Source organism: Peromyscus eremicus, chromosome 6 (genome assembly GCF_949786415.1).
Source record: "Peromyscus eremicus chromosome 6, PerEre_H2_v1, whole genome shotgun sequence".
Classification (NCBI taxonomy): domain Eukaryota; kingdom Metazoa; phylum Chordata; class Mammalia; order Rodentia; family Cricetidae; genus Peromyscus; species Peromyscus eremicus.
This window is the reverse complement of record NC_081421.1, coordinates 54,500,522-54,513,231: the sequence shown is the minus strand read 5'-3', so window position 1 is coordinate 54,513,231 and position 12,710 is coordinate 54,500,522. Positions and strand designations below refer to the sequence as shown.

Here is a 12,710-nt window from a genome sequence, read left to right as displayed (position 1 = left end):
TCTCTGCTAGACCACATATATGACATCATGGTTCATTCTTATATGCAATTCATCCTTGAATCTTTCTGTAGTTACGCTGACACATTGCCCTCTCCTCCCTCAAAATATTCCTCCAGTGATACATACTAAAATAAGAACACACTTGGAAGTGGCTTTAGGTGATAGCCTCCTTTGAGGAGGGTAGGTGGGAGCAGAGTGAGATCGACATTTATTGGAATTTCAAATTTTCACACGTACTCTGCCCAGACCACAAATATCTTCATGCAGTCATTCTGGGGTGGGGTTTAGATGTTGGTAATCTTAGAGTATTTTAAAACACTGAAGGATACTCATCTTTAGAACTGCTGACCTCAGGGATAAAGTATTCTGTAATTTTGGCTATTAGTGACATGGGAGGGGCACCCGGGTCTGCCCAGAGACCGTGAGTCATGTCACAGAGATAGCTGCTCATCCTGGCAAGTCCCTCTCTGCCATCCGATGGTTTTGCAGCAACAGGGGGAGTTTTCAGTATCCACCCTGCCCCGGGGAGACAGAGGCATAGTATAGCAAATACTGTTTGTTTTTTCCCTCCCATAGCATGTTTGTCTCAGTAAAATTGCTAATATTGATACACAGCCATTTATCAATAACCTATAACTCAGGCAAGCCACATTCTCATCCCTATGGAGCTATGCTTTAGTTGTTAACTTCTTCCTCAGAGTTTAGATTTGACAGACTGACCGATGTGGGATTGCATTTCTTAAGTACTGGTGCTCATTCAGTTTTGAGATTCACACAATTTTGTATGCAAATCTACATTTTGTTGCAACAATAATTAGAAATAGTTGTAATTTTAAGTTACTTAAATTATATTTTTATCAAGTTTGTGTACTAGGTAATGACTTACTTAAAAGTATTTTAGTTTCCTATAGGAGCTGAAGAAAGGAATGAGTAATCACACACAATGCTACCATATAGTTAGCAGCCTGACATGTCCTATTTCATATTGTCAGAATCTTTCGATGACGTAAAATTCTTTCACTCTTATGAAGCCTGGACTCTCAGCAGCCAACTCCCTTGGCTACAGGAATAGAAGCTAACTCTTGGGGATTTTTTGGTTTTATCTTCTCCCTACTACAAACATCACCCTCCAGGGATTTTTCTGTCTCTCCCTCCCAGGATGCTAAGGGTGGCAGTGGGATTACAGACGTGCCCCTCTGTGTCTAGGTAGGTTGTGAGAATTCCAACTCTGGTCCTCACACTTGCACAGCAAGTGCTCTGTGAGCCATCTCCCCAGGCAAAAAGTGTACCCTGGGCTAAACTTGTGATCCTCCTGCCTCTGCCTTTTCCTCAGATCCTCCTGGATTTTCACAGTAACACGGCCATCAATTATTCTCTATAAAATGCACAGTTATGAACTAGCCCTTTAGTGCCAGAGATTTTAGAGATGTTCACATCCATTCTACTAATATGTTCCTGTAAAAAAAAAAAATGCAATTAAGTAGATCGCCAACAACAAAGCCTCCCAAAATATCAACAGCCATTCCACTTTGAAAGGAATTCGACACAGCAGCATCGCTGTCATTAAGTCAAAGAAAGCAGCTGGGAAGCACCATCCTGTCACTCCCCAAGTTCTGCAGTGTCATCACGGGTCCTGTCGCTGTTGGTTTGCTTGGAAGTAGGGAGGAGACAAGGTGAAGAGAGGACCAGCTGTTCTGGTTTCTCACTACAGACCTTCTGTTCCGTGCGGCACGGTGCGAAGTCCCTCCGAAGAGGCATGGAGTTTAGCTCTTTTGCAGTGCTGTGAGAAAGTGTGGTCTCATTCCAGTTCACATGTGCCTGGAACGTGAAGGCATTGTGTTTCCTTAAAGGCCACGCCCTCCCATTGCTCTTAAGTGTAGGAATCCAGAGAGAGTGATGAGGGTCTTAGCAGTGGGGACCCAGATGGGTAGGATGGACATTCTTTTGAAGTTCTATGCAAGGTCTCCACTTAGCCTTCCATTTCTTATTTGGGAAGGTCTTTTAAAAACGTTATTTTTAAACTCATAGAAAACAGCTGTGGCACTAGGGAGGCTGAGGGAAAAGGATACACAAGTTTCAGGCCAGTTTGGTTTACACGGGGAGATGCTACCTCAAAGTGTACACACATGTGCATAGCTCACAGGAGAAATAGAGATACAATGAGTCCTGGAAACTGAACCCAAGTCCTCTGCAAGCACAGCAGATGCTCCTAACTGCTGAACTATCCTCTTAGCCCCAAGTATATGTAATTGTATTAGTAACAATTAGGATATCACAAAATAATATAGAAAACTTGTCAGTGGAAACTCAGAGTAATTTGGGGGGGGGGCACAAATGTAATCTTGCCTGAAATAGTTGAAAAATACTTATATTTTCTAAGAAACTTTGAGGTCATTCTTTTGGAATGAGCATGCTGTGCTTGTTCTGCCCAGATTAGGACCCCCAAAGAGACTACCAGGAGACCAGAGATATCCAGAATGCAATAGCAAGGTTTACTTCTTGGCGCAGTACCAGCTAACAAGGAACCCTCGTCCACAGTGCCCGGCGCAGCGAGGCAGGGACGAGAGTTCCTCTTTCTTGGGGAGATTAGCTTTTGAAGGCAAAAACCACAAAATTCTTCAGAGAGAAGGGGGTTAGTACGGGTCCACCCTTGATTGGTCCAGTTTTCCTGAGCTTGGACTTTATCTTATTTTTTGTTCTGTCAGGAGCTTTACAGCCCATCTCCAAAATTTGGTCATGTTATCTATTGATATGCGGAGGTCCGCATAATAGCATTGCTGGGTGACAAGGGAAGCCGCCCCTGTCCCCAATCCTGCTATGCTAGTGCCCATTAAAATAGCAAGGGTAAGGGCTATGACTGGCTCTCTTTTTTGTCTGAGGGCATACTGAGGGGCTTCACTGAGGCTAGGCAGCTCCTCTGCAGCATGAAAAACCACTCGGGGGACTAGGCATACAAGGACTGTAGATGTAACCAATCGTCTTATTAAATAAGAAACACAGAGCCGATTCAGAGAAGAAAGCCAGGAGGTCAGAACTAAGAGCCTTACCCTTCCTGCTTCAGCCAAGAGAGCTCTCAGAAAAGGGACCTACTTCCTGTGTGTATGTCTTTAAATAGTCTTTCTGTTCTGCCTTCTCATTGGTTGTAAACCCAAACACGTGACTGCCTCGTCACAGCCCTCCAGGTCCTCTATGGTATTGAGATTACAGGCGTGTGTCTCCAATGTTGGCTATATCCTTGAACACACAGAGATCTACCTAGCTCTGTCTACCAAGTGCTGGGAATAAAGGCGTGCGCCGCCGCCGCCACCACTACCATGCTCTTGCTATGGCTCTAATAGCTCTGACCCCTGGGCAACTTTATTTATTAACAAACAATTAAAATCACATTTCAGTACAAATAAAATACCACCACAAAGGACACAGAACCCTCCAATTTGTTTCAGCACAGTAACTTGGGTGCAGCGTGTTAGACCAGAGGAGCATGCCCACCAAGTGTCATCTGCTGGGACCAGATACCCGGCTTGGCTGGCAATAGACTTGGTATGATTACAAAGAGGCAGGAAGTGGTGGGGCACCGTTCCTATACATAGTCCCTGACCCGAGACTTGTTCAAGGGTCAGGGAAATATTTGAATGCCATCGGCAAGACCCTATAGCCTCCTCTTGTCCCTGCCACCCAGGGCTGTCACTGGGGGGGGCAACACAGCCACTCCCTCGTAATATGGTGGCTTTGGACTATAGCATAGCCAACAGGAAGTGGTCAGCTCTGGTCTGGAGCTATTCAAGAGTAAGAATGACTGTTGCAAGATTGTAAACAGGGGGTCCGGGGGTCCCGAGTGTCTTTTAGACATGGTTTCAGTCACTCAGGATGCTTTAGGTGTAGATGTAACCAACATGTTAGGGGCATCCATGGGTGTGGTGGAGTTAGAGGGAGAGAGAGGTTTTCTCTCCATTAGGCTAGGATTGATTATCTTATTAGGCCCCACTGCCACGAACAGAGGGGGCCTTGCAACCAGCCCTAAGGAGAATAGGATCTCCATATCTCCTTTGCCTGGGAGGTATAGTCGAAGCCCCCAAATTTTGCCTGTCAACCAATCAAACTTTTTTTCCTTCTTCATTAAAGGTAATAGCGATTGTGGACTCCCCATAGTAGGGGCGAGTGAAGGAGACCAGGTCTTGTTTGCTAGTCCCCTATCTAGAGGCACTAGTTTCACAGCCCCAAGCAGCACAATAATATGCCTCAGGCCCCCCGCATTCGTGAGTTCGCTTACCCCCAGGCAGATGTACCAGTTACTATACTGACAAGTAGGGTAACATGTTTGGGGAAGACCTGGTCAGTATCAGCCGATGTCCATGAGTCCTTTGCTAGGGTGCATAAATCAAAGGTTAACCAGGGGTACCAAATACCTAAGGGATGGGTCTCAGTGGTCAATTTAAAAGTTCGTCCAGTCTCAGGATTGGTCAGGGTCCAGGTCAGGCTCCAAGGTGCATGGAGGATAGTTTGGGGTTTCGCCCCTCCCTGGGGGGGACAAGCAGGTGAATCAGGAGGCACCAGGTTAGCAGAGCAAGCTTCATCTCTGGGTCTTTGGTGTAGCTTTAACTTCAAGGGATTAGTAGGATGTTTGGACACTCTCCAGGTTCCGTCTGGATGTTCCTCAGCTGCAGACACCATGGGTCGGGTGTGGGTGTGGTGGATCCAAGTGGAGATGCTGTGCACCTTGAGAGCCGTTGGGGTGGTCAAGATGATGAGGTAGGGTCCTTTCCACCATGGCTCCAAGGACTTGTGTTGATGCCTCTGGATCAGGACCCAGTCTCCAGGCTTGAAACTGTGAGGCTCAGGGGGAGAGGAAGATGAGCACAGGGCCCGCAGTTGAGGCCAAATGTCTTTCTGCACTCGGGTCAGAGTTTTTAGGCTCTCAAGAAGGTCTACCTCTTCTGGTGGCAGAATCAACTCAGTCTGGAGGCTAGGCACAAGGGGTGGAGGCAGACCATACATTATTTCAAAGGGTGTCATCCCCAGCTGATAAGGGGAGTTCCTTACACAGAACAAGGCAAAGGGGAAGAGAGTCACCCAGTCACCGCCAGTCTCTAGGGCTAATTTGGTTAGGGTCTCTTTTAGGGTCTGGTTCATTCTTTCGACCTGGCCTGACCTCTGGAGTCTGTAAGCACAATGTGGTTTCCACTCAGTCCCCAATGCAGTGGCTATTCCCTGACTTACCTGCTAGATGAAGGCTGGGCCATTGTCTGACCCGATCATGTGCGGGAAGCCAAACCTGGGGAGGATTTCTTCCAGTATCTTTTTGGCTACCACATGAGCTGCCTCATGTTTGGTGGGGTAGGCTTCAGTCCATCCTGAAAAGGTGTCTATAAGAACCAGCAGGTATTTATATCCATATTTACCTGGTTTGATCTCTATGAAGTCTATTTCCCAGTACGTACCTGGGGCAGTCCCTCTCATTCAGGTGCCCTTTTCTCCTTTTGCTTTGTAGACATTTACCAGTTGGCAAGCTTTGCACTCAGTCACAATTTTGTCGATCAGGTGGCTGGCTTGTCGAATCTTCAGTGGGGACCCAGAGTCCCCAAGTGGGAGGTCTGATGGATTCTTATGAGTACATGCTTTCCTAGTAATCTCGGTAGCAGTATTTTTCCTGAAGGTAGTTGCCACCAGCCATCCTTCTTGTATGCTCCTTCTAATTGACTAGCCCAGGCCTCTTCATCTGAGTTGTATTTTGGCAGCAAGGGCAGGCTGCAAGGGCCTGGGTCAGTCAGCATGGGTAGGGCTACAGGGCTCATAAGTGTAGCCGCCTCCCTTGCTTTTTGATCTGCCAAATTGTTTCCTTTTGAAACCACATCTGTCCCCTTTTGATGTCCTGGACAGTGCATCACTGCTAGCTTCTTTGGGAGCCAGAGTGCTTGTAACAATTTTAATATCTCTTGTTTACTTTTGATAGTCTTTCCCTCAGCAGTCAGTAAGCCCCCTTTCCATTTATATTGTCCCATGGATGTGTAAGGTAGCAAAAGCATACCTACTATCCGTGTAGATGTTGATCTTTTTGTCTTTGCCCAGGCATAAAGCTTTTGTCAATGCTAATAGTTTCGCCTGCTGGGCTGAGGTGCCAGGTGGTAGGGCTTCTGCCCAGACCACCTCCCAGGTGGTGGTGACCGCAGCCCCTGCGTACCTGTGTCCATCCCGTACAAAGCTGCTCTGATCTGTGAACCAGGTTTCCTCTGAATCTGTCAGTGGTGTGTCACAGAGGTCTGGTTGAATGCAATGCACATGGGAGAGTATCTCGTTGCAGTCATGTAGAGGGGCCTCTAGGTCTGGATCAGGTAGCATAGTGGCTGGATTGAGGGCAGCAGGCACCTGGAACGTTATTCTACCTGGATTTAGGAGTAGAGCTTGGTAATGAGTCACTCTGGCGTTACTCATCCATCTGTCAGGAGGCTGCTTCAGAACAGACTCCAGGGCATGTGGAGTAGCCACCACGAGGCTTTGCCCCAAAGTGAGTTTGTCTACATCTTTAACCAGCAAGGCCACGGCAGCAATGATGCATAGGCACAGGGGCCGTCCTGCTGCCACAGAGTCCAGTTTCTTAGATAAATAGGCCACCAGCCTCCTCCAAGGCCCAATGCTCTGGGTCAACACCCCTTTCGCCACCCCCTTATTTTCATCTACATACAGGAGGAAAGGCTTGTTGATGTCAGGGAGACCCAGGGCTGGGGCTTCTAGTAATTTTTGCTTAATGGAGTCAAAGGCAGTCTGCCCTTCAGAGTTCCAAGTCAAAGTCTGTTCTTTTGTGGCCTCATAGAGGGGGCGAGCAATTTCAGTATATCCTGGGATCCACAGTCTGCAAAACCCCGTAGAGCCCAGAAACTCTCTGACTTGCCTTACCGTCCTAGGTATTGGTATTTTTAACACCGTTTCTTCCCTGGCCTCGGACAGCCATCTCTTTCCCTCTTTCAGCACACACCCTAGGTAAGTTACCTGTTTCTTGCAGATCTGGGCCTTTTTAGCTGAGGCTCGATAGCCCAATGTCCCCAGTGTCCTTAAAAGATCTTCAGTTCCACCAAGGCACTCCTCCTCTGACCTGGTGGCTATTAGTATATCATCTACGTATTGTAGAAGAGAGACATGGGGGTGTGGTAGTCACCCAGATCCTCATGGAGAGCCTCATCAAATATAGTGGGCGAATTCTTGAATCCTGTGGCAGTCTCGTCCAAGTCAGTTGCCCGCTTATTCCAATGTCTGGGTCATGTCACTCAAAGGTGAAATAACCTTGGCTGTTCGGTGCAAGTGGGAGACTAAAGAAAGCATCTTTTAAATCTAGAACAGTATACCATTCTTTACCTGGAGGGAACAAACTTAGTAAAGTATAAAGATTGGGCACAGTGGGGTGAATGTCCATTACCCTTTTGTTAACTTCTCGAAGGTCTTGGACAGAGCGGTAGTCATTCATCTGTGGCTTTTTAACTGGCAGGAGGGGTGTGTTCCATGCAGACTGAATGGGCCGCAAGACTCCCTCTTGTAGGAGTCGTCTCACATGGGGGGTGATTCCCTTTTTGGCTTCCAGGGTCATGGGGTACTGGCGGACCTTCACTGGGTCCACGTTGGTCTTAAGTTCCACATAGACTGGGGGTCTGTGTTTGGCCAACCCCATTCCCCTGTCTCAGGCCATGTGGTGGGGAATTGTTGAAGCCAGATTTGCATGTCTGCACATTTGATGGAGGACCGCTCTTATTCATGGAGATGGTACTCTTCCTCCAAAGGCATTGTCAAAAACACTCCAATAAGCCTCCCATCAGGGTGTTTGAGTGAGCACCCTTATCAGTGAAACGGACCTGTGCCTTCATTTTAGCAAACAGATCACGTCCCAACAGGGGGTATGGGTGCTCAGGAATGACTAGGAATGAGTGGGTTACCCGTCCCACTCCCAAGTCCACTGTTCTTCGGGTAGTCCATTGATAAGGTTTAGTGCCTGTTGCTCCCTGTACCCAGGTTTGTTTTCTTGGCAGGGGTCCCCCGGATGTCAAGAGGACTGAACTTTCCACTCTTGTGTCCACCATGAAGTGGACAGGTTTCCCCTCCACTCTTAAAGTTGCCCTAGGCTCGGGGAGGGGGGCCGAGGCCAGTCCTCCCTAATCACTGTCTTTCTCCAGGGCGGCAAGGATGGAGGTTGGCTTCCTTCCTAGTCCCACTGACGTTTCTCTCTTGCTCTTATTTTTAGGGCATTCTCTAGCCCAGTGTCCTTCTTCCTTACAGTACGCACACTGGTTCTTTCCTAGCTTAGGTTGAGGCCTTTTTCCCTTCTCATGGCTTCCTGCTTCTGCAGCCAAGAGCACTCTCTCCATCTGTGTCTGTTGCTGTTCCAGTATCTTGGTCAGGCTCTTCTCTTGCCTCCTATCTCTCCTGTCCTCTCTCTCTTGACGTTCTCTTTCCCTTCTCTCTTCCTTTTGTTCCTCTGTCTCTCTTTTGTTATAAACCTTCTCTGCCACTGCCACTAAGTCCCTCAGATTCCTCTCCCTTAGTCTTTCTAGTGACTGTAGCTTTTTTCTAATATCTGGTGCTGCCTGGTTCACATAGGCTAGAATAACTGCTTGTTGGGCTTCCTCAGACTCTGGGTTGTACGGGGAGTATTGCTTGAAAGCCCCCATCAACCTCTCTAAATATGCAGCTGGGCTTTCTCTATTCCCCTGCCTTACTTCGTAAACTTTTGCCATATTAGTAGGCTCGCGGGCAGCAGCCTTGAGACCTGCCAACAGAGCCTGGCGGTAAACATGGAGACTCCCCTTACCTTCCACCATATTATAGTCCCAGTTAGGGCGAGTGGATGGAAAAGCAGCCACTGCCAGGGCAGGATCCGTGGGTCCTGGAACTAGCTTCCGGGCATTCTCCAGAATCCGGTTTCTCTCCTCCGTGGTGAAGAGGACCCCCAATAGTTGAGTCACATCATCCCACATGGGCTGGTGAGTAAAGAGAACTGTCTCCAAAAGGTTAATTAAGTCTTGGGGGTCCCTAGAGAACGGTGTATTTTGAGCCTTCCACTTATATAGGTCACTAGTGGCAAAGGGCCAATAGTGAAAGGGTTGGTTCCCTGCCTTGTCCGGGGGCCCAGCAGACCTAAGGGGAAGTGCCACTGTTGTGTCTGGCTGGGGGGTTCCCCCCCTTCTACTGCGGGTGGACTGTACCGGCCCCCCTTCCTTGGCTCTCGATGGCTGAGGCTCCTGGGCTTCCTCCGTAGGCACCTTAGGATGGACCTGGGGAGGGGAAGAATAGGGAGGCAGAAAGAGTTCTGCTTCAGGGGTCCCCCCCTGAAACACAGCAGTGGGCTTCCTCTCCATTTCTTGACCCGCTTGGGAGCTCTTGGGCTTGGTGGCCAGGACCTGAGTGCCTGGAACCTGTTGTGGGGGTAAGAATGGTTTGACCCAGGGAAGGGGTCCCCACTCCCTGTCTATCAGGCCCCTCCAGGTAACAATATAGGGGACTTGGTCAGGGTGGCCAGAGTGGAGGCGGAAAACAATTTCCTCCACTCTTTGGATGGTCGCTGCATCGAAGGTTCCACCTGCTGGCCACCCGACGTTGAAAGTGGGCCATTCAGCTGAACAAAAATTGACCCAATTTCGCTTCTTGACAATCACACTGTTGTTGCTGGCAGTCTCTTGAACATCCTGCCAGTGAGCAAGAGTTAAGTCTAGGGGTGAAGACGGGGTATTCCCCATAGTAGAGTGAGAAAGTCGAAGATAAAAACCAAAGAAAAGAGAGAACAGCAAAACCACAACCACAGTAAGAGACAAAAAGACTTTAACAATTTCCCGGGACAAAGTACGAATTGGCACTTCCTCCTGTGGTGGGGGGAGATGCCCAAAAACAGTCCTAATGGGTCGTTTAATGCTCAGGAGAGGCTCCTGATCACTTCCCAGAGGAGGCTGCTGAAACCAAACGGTCACCTCTGAGGTGGCCTCAAATGGCTCGGGACCAGGGGGTCCCTTGCCCAAATTGGGGAAGGAGGCATCCCCTTTTCCCTCCAGTATCACTGTTTAGACACGTCTGTCCCAGGGAGAGCCTGCAAAGTACAGATCGGTTGACCGTACAAAATGAAAGTAACAAGACAGAGACACAGAGACACAAACAGGAGAGAGCACTCTTACCAGTAGAAGTCAAGGAACCTCTGGACCCTTGGGGGTCCCGGTGGGGGTCTCTGGGGGATCCTGGATGAGCCCCCAAGATGTTCTGCCCAGATTAGGACCCCCAAAGAGACCACCAGGAGACCAGAGATATCCTGAATGCAATAGCAAGGTTTACTTCTCGCGCAATACGAGCTAGCAAGGAACCCTCGTCCACAGTGCCCGGTGCAGTGAGGCAGGGACGAGAGTTCCTCTTTCTTGGGGAGATTAGCTTTTGAAGGCAAAAACCACAAAATTCTTCAGAGAGGAGGGGGTTAGTATGGGTCCACCCTTGATTGGTCCAGTTTTCCTGAGCTTGGACTTTATCTTATTTTTTGTTCTGTCAGGAGTTTTACAGCCCATCTCCAAAATTTTTTCATGTTATCTTGGGGAGGGGGGGGCGTCTCATGGTTAGTTACCACCAGACAGTCTGATTTTGTACTTTTAAAACTTCTGACTTCACCCTGTCTGGGAATGGGGAACTGACTCAGTTCTGGCTATTTTAAGATGTCCCTTTCCTCAGCTCTCTGGGCCTTAGGGGGAACTGGGGTGGGGGTCTCAGTGCTGTGTAACATCAAAAAGTCACACCCATGACTCTATCTGTAGGATCATTTCCATACCCTCCTCCACCTACAGTCTTCCCATATGTGGGTGGAGATGCCCACAGGGAAAGGAGTATGTGTCAGCCTAGGATTGAAGACAATGCCAGTCACAGCTGACAACCGTGTGTACAGGTCAGCAAAATGGAAACAGGAGACCCATACTGAAGACGTGTGTACATGTATTCACACATACCCAGTGATGGGAAAGGAAATGAGTATGAAAACCAGGAACTTCTTGCTGAAGTCAACTGAGCAAAGATTCATTTGTTTTTTGATGTATGTTTTGCATGTAGTTTTCTTCTTTTTCTTTTTGATAATGACACTGGGGATTTAATTCACTGATTTTATTGGTTTTTAAATCTTTTAGAACTCATTGTTATTACTTAGTTTTAATTAATTGATTCCATGATTAGTTCTAATCTTATCTGTGTGTTCTCACATGTATTTGTTCTGACTCATTAATTTCTGTGTTTATTATTATAGCTATTTTTCTTCTTTTTCCATGGTTTGTGCCCAAAGTCAATATATGGAACCTGCATTATCTTTTAGCTATTTTGAATTTTTTGTACAATTCTTTATTCTAAAAGCATTTATGATGGGGATTTAAGATTTTAAGTTTAAGTAAACAAAGCTATGTTTAAGTGGAATGACATTTTTGTCTCTCATTTAAAGTTAACTTCTCTTTTCATTATATTATGATCAAAAAATTATACTTATTTTAAAATTTTTAACAGAGATTTTTTTCTGTGCTAGGAGCAGAACCCAGGACCCCATATGTACTAGGCAAATATCCTACCTCTTACTAAACCTCCAGCTCCTTTGAACTCTTTTATATAACTTAATGTGCAATCTTTTAAAAATCTGCCCTGGGCCTTGTAGCACGTACCAAGGAACATGTTTACATATATGTACCAGATCCAGCTAAGCAATGTTGATTAGGCCTTTATTATTCTTATTTACTTATACATTTATCCATGTAATCTATGTTTAATTGGTCAGGAATATTTCACATCCACAGTATTATACAATAAACGAATCCCTTATAATACTTAGTTAACTTAAAATGATTTTAAAAAGCCATTTTCATATTTTAGCATTTCGTTCCATTTCTTGATGTGGTTGGCATAGCATGCACATATTTACCAGAGAATTTCCAGACAGCATTTTAACCTAACCACAGTTTGATAAAGGTCAAAGTTCAAGTCAGCGCCTTGCTTTCTAGAGGTCAAATTCTGCTCTCCACACAATGTAACACTTGTAATAGCAATGCACATTCTTGCTTCATGAACATCTCTCTCTCTGCAGTGAAAGTGCGTGAAAAATTTAGCAATTCTTTATTATTTTTGAACTGGACATAATAAATCAAGTGAAAGGAAATGGTCAATACAGTGTCCTATTTATGTGGATAAGACTTTCATATGCTTAGTGTCAAATTCCTTACATTCATAAGGTGTGTAGGGTTCTACCCTGATCTCATGCAGTGAAATATGCAAATTTAAAAAATAATACACCCTTCACTGAAAGAGAAAACAGGGTGGGGTTTTTTTCTGGAAAAAAATATATATAGTGTATAATAAAAAGGTTAAATTTGTAGTCATTTGCTGTGGGATGTTCTGTATGGCAAACGTGTTGCTGATTAGTCAATAAATAAAACACTGATTGGCCATTGGCTAGGCAGGAAGTGTAGGCGGGACAAGGAGGAGAATAAAGCTGGGAAGTGGAAGGCTGAGGGAGAGACACTGCCAGCCTCCATAGTCAGGACAAGGAAGATGTAAAGTACTGGTAAGCCACAAGCCACGTGGCAAGGTATAGATTTATAGAAATGGATTAATTTAAGCTGTAAGAACAGTTAGCAAGAAGCCTGCCACGGCCATACAGTTTGTAACCAATATAAGTTTCTGTGTTTACTTGGTCGGGTCTGAGCGGCTGTAGGACTGGCAGGTGAGAG

At 46.6% G+C, this 12,710-nt stretch overlaps 1 protein-coding gene across 1 annotated transcript; it reads right to left on the bottom strand.

Annotated features, from left to right (window-relative positions):
* Positions 1-7,120: 7,120 nt before the first annotated feature.
* On the bottom strand, positions 7,121-10,037 carry LOC131912456 (uncharacterized). Its single transcript, XM_059264746.1, is given in 1 exon segment — positions 7,121-10,037. A coding segment is annotated over 1 exon segment (1,944 nt). The 5' UTR covers positions 9,717-10,037; the 3' UTR covers positions 7,121-7,772.
* Between the last annotated feature and the right edge of the window lie 2,673 nt (positions 10,038-12,710).